General features: G+C 35.9%; 1 protein-coding gene across 1 annotated transcript in view; it reads right to left on the reverse strand.

Annotated features, from left to right (window-relative positions):
• The window catches only part of LOC107716541 (apoptosis-inducing factor 3-like), a 30,830-nt gene that overhangs the window by 8,798 nt on the left and 18,288 nt on the right, over positions 1-3,744 (reverse strand). Inside the window, exons 8-11 of the mRNA XM_016523016.1 lie at positions 1,425-1,537; positions 1,177-1,263; positions 740-831; positions 311-441 (exon numbers count right to left, since the gene is read on the reverse strand). Of these exons, the coding sequence (XP_016378502.1) occupies positions 311-441; positions 740-831; positions 1,177-1,263; positions 1,425-1,537 (423 nt within the window). The remainder of the gene's footprint in view (positions 1-310; positions 442-739; positions 832-1,176; positions 1,264-1,424; positions 1,538-3,744) is intronic.

Consider the following 3,744-nt stretch of genomic DNA (forward strand, 5'->3'; position numbering starts at 1 on the left):
CGAGCTGTAATGGCGCAGCTCTATTCTGGAAAAGGGGGCGTGGAGCAGCAGCTCATTTGCATTTAAAGAGACAGGCACGAAAAACAGCCTGTTTCTGCTTCCACTCAAAATGGGCATTTTCAAAATGATATAATAAATTATCTGTGGGGTATTTTGAGCTGAAACTTCACAGACACATTCTGGGGACACCAGAGACTTATATTACTTATTGTAAAAAGGGGCATAATATGTCTCCTTTAACACTTTTTGGAGCTATTAATTAACTACACAGAGAATACATACAGTATGTAAATTTCACATAAGCTCTTACCAATAAATGAGGTTCCAACTATGACAGCATTCTTACTGCTGGCGAGTGTTGCGATGCTGTTCGCATCTTCTGGTGTTCTGAGGTGAAACACGTTTCCCACATCTTTGCCTTTGTAGCTCAGAGGTTTGGGTCTGTAAAGATAAAACTTATTAATAAAAAGCAACAACAACAGAAGTATTATTTTATTAATACTTATTATTATAGTATATTATTTTTGCAGAAACTGAGAAAGGTTTTTAAATGACTCTAAAAAGTTCAAAAGAGCAGCATTTATTTGAAACTGATTTTTTTTGCATCAGTGTATTTTTGTTCAGTGTTTTGATCAATGTAACGCACCCTTGCTGGATAAAAGTATTAATTTCTTTAAAAAATAAAATTAAATCTAAACTTTTGAATGCAGGATCATTTGGTAGCTGTAGACATGTTTACCTGCTCCCTGTGGCAATGAAGAGTTTTCGATACTCCATTTTAAAACCATCCCGAAATGTCACAGTCCGTGTCTTCACATCCACAGAGACAACCTGTGAAGAAACATATGGCAATTTATGTAATTCTGCATATTAATTTGTAAAAATTACAGATTTAGACATCAATTATTTAAAGGGTTCATATGATGCTGCTAAAAAGAACATTATTTTGTGTATTTGGTGTAATGAAATGTGTTAATTTCAGTAACGGTACCAAAAAAATATCATAGAATACTTGGGAGCTGTTTCAAAATACCATAGTATTTCCATCGGATCACTGTATTATGGTACCGCCACAGAGTACTTTGTAATAGTTAAAAGACACAGAATCACATTTATAAGTGTTTTTCCTCAGTAATTAAAGAAAACCATAGTACATTTCAGGTTAAGTGTTCTCACCTCTTTCTCTAATAGTATCTCTATGTCGTGCGTTTGAAAGAAGTCAGATGAGCGCAGCTGAAGCTGCTCAGCTGTGCTCTCTAAACACTGAAAAAAGAGGGATGGGCATCAAATCAATGTCATATTTGCTGAATTTTAGCACATGTGCGGTCAAACTAAAATCTTCTGTTGGAAAAGCAGTCTTATATTCATTTCATATTGTAAAACTTTGTTCCCACACTGTTCTATAGACTGTTCTGTGTACAAACCTTACTCAGTTTAGGCCTGTCATAAGGCAGATGTGTGTCCATGGTGCACATGACTATACGGTCAGTGAAACCCTCCTGCCTCAGAGTCTCAGCGCACACCAGACCAGCAGGACCTGAGTGAGAACATCAACAGAGGTCAAGAGGAGCATTGTAAGGTGGCACCTTCATCTTGAACGTTAATCTGAATATAAATGCATAATTTTATTTGATGCTTTGGATGTTATCTCTTACACTTTATCTTTTTTTTTCTAACTTAACCAGCAGTAATAGCATTGCCTTGTGTTTAAAGATGGCATTTAACCGTTGGACCTATTAAGTCTGTTCCAAATGTAGAAAATCAGCTGCTTATCTAAGCTGTCATAAAACATTTATAAGAAATACAAATAAAATCAGTTTGGGGCAGGAAATGATTTAATTAAATGGATAAGTGTAATTCGTGATGGCATATTAAAGTACATTTGTACATTATCCAGTTTCATCACCCACAATTAAATAGACAACAGGTTTTATCAGATTTGAAATAGTTAACCATGGGTCATTCTAAACCTGGGCTTAACAATGAATTAATTCATTCATTCATTGTTAATTAATTAATTAATTAATTAATTAACAATGAATGAATGAATTAATTCATTGTTAAGCCCAGGTTTAGAATGACCCATGGTTAACTATTTCAAATCTGATAAAACCTGTAATAGGTATTCATAAGCTTACGTTTCACTTTGTACATTCAAAACCAATGGGTTAACGTTATTATTTGCGATTGGACAAACGCTGCACGTGATCTGACTACACGCGGCGGCGGCTCTGAATTAGCTCATTTTCATATTCTATATATTGCTGTCTGCATTATCAAGTTTTCCTTAAGTGCACTTTTCGGACTTTAAAGGTAAGAATAAAACAGTCTTCACTCCAATTAACCTGTTTTCTGTCACCATTTTACATTTCCCCCTCAAACGCTTATAAACGCGTGTTGTTTCCGTTACTATCTAAGGGTGCTGCTTTCACATCTGTGGTTCAAAATCAGCTCATGGTCTGGACCAAGGGCAACAAATTATACATTGAAGCATTTTCCTGCCGTTTTAAAATACTTGAAAAGGAGTCACGCGATTGCGTGACATAGCTGTAATATTTTAACACAGCATTGTTTCAAACTGTAGTCTACACGAAATAGTCCAAATAGTCCAAAAAGAGGTAAAAAGCGGTGCTGATGTAAAAAAAATGGGGTGAAGAAGAACGACGATAACCACGATAACCCGCAGGGTGAAAAGCCGTAATATAGCAGGAGGTAAATTTCAGTTTTACTGTGCACTTAAATCTAGGTAACGTTAGCCCTATATCCTAGCTAAAGAGGTTACTGGATTGCAAAGCTGTCCACCTTATTTTCAACGTGGAAGTAAGCCGATTTCTGTGAATGTGTGAGACTTCCGGTTCATTAGCCGCTGCAAGGAAACAAGTTAACGAGAAGAATAACAAAGTGCAGTAAACGGTAAAACTGTATGCACTACAAACTAGTGTGTTCATAATTAAGATAATAAATTAAAATAATATGGTAAGACACACCAGTTTGCAATAGCAAGCAACAAAACGAGCTGTTTTGTACAGCTAAGAAATAGCTGGGAGCAAATGAAACCGGAAGCCAGACCCATTCAATTTACAAATGGCGCGCCCAGCCGCCCACTCTTACGCAAGTACGGGGAAAATAATATTTTATAGTTATAGGCTATCAGAAAGCTACCCATATAAGCTGTACTCAAAACATCAAGGGTGAATTCACTAAATATTAGACACGTGTTATTTCAGTGCAAAAACTGTTTATTATTACCAAATCCTGTTTAATCTCATATTGGCACAGTGCCATGAGTATTTAAATTAAATTAATGTCATTCTTTACAGAGTAAATAATCTCTGTGTGCATGAGATTTATTATAGATTAAACCTTATTTAAAGAAGTCAGCACTATTTGCATGGCACAACTAATTTTTTTTTTGTTAAATTTTAAGATAAATGTCTATGTTTTTTAAGGATCGAGATTTATTCCTGTAGGACAACACAGACAGTGTATGCTACCTAGTGAATGTTAGGTAGTGTTGTTAGTGCATTTTAGTCTCATTTTATAACATTATGGCTGCAACCTGATCCGATAATGAGAACATGGCTGAATCCAGTGCTGGAATTGATGACAGCTGAACATTTTGACATGGCCTTTGACCGCCGCTGAGTCTGAAGAGCCTGTCAGGAAACAGATGATTCCCCACATCACCATTTACAACTGTTGTTAAATATAACTCTCTTTACACATGCACTTCAGAGAAAGAGC

This window comes from Sinocyclocheilus rhinocerous, unplaced genomic scaffold (assembly GCF_001515625.1).
Source record: "Sinocyclocheilus rhinocerous isolate Xijiao unplaced genomic scaffold, SAMN03320098_v1.1 scaffold1231, whole genome shotgun sequence".
NCBI classification, from domain to species: domain Eukaryota; kingdom Metazoa; phylum Chordata; class Actinopteri; order Cypriniformes; family Cyprinidae; genus Sinocyclocheilus; species Sinocyclocheilus rhinocerous.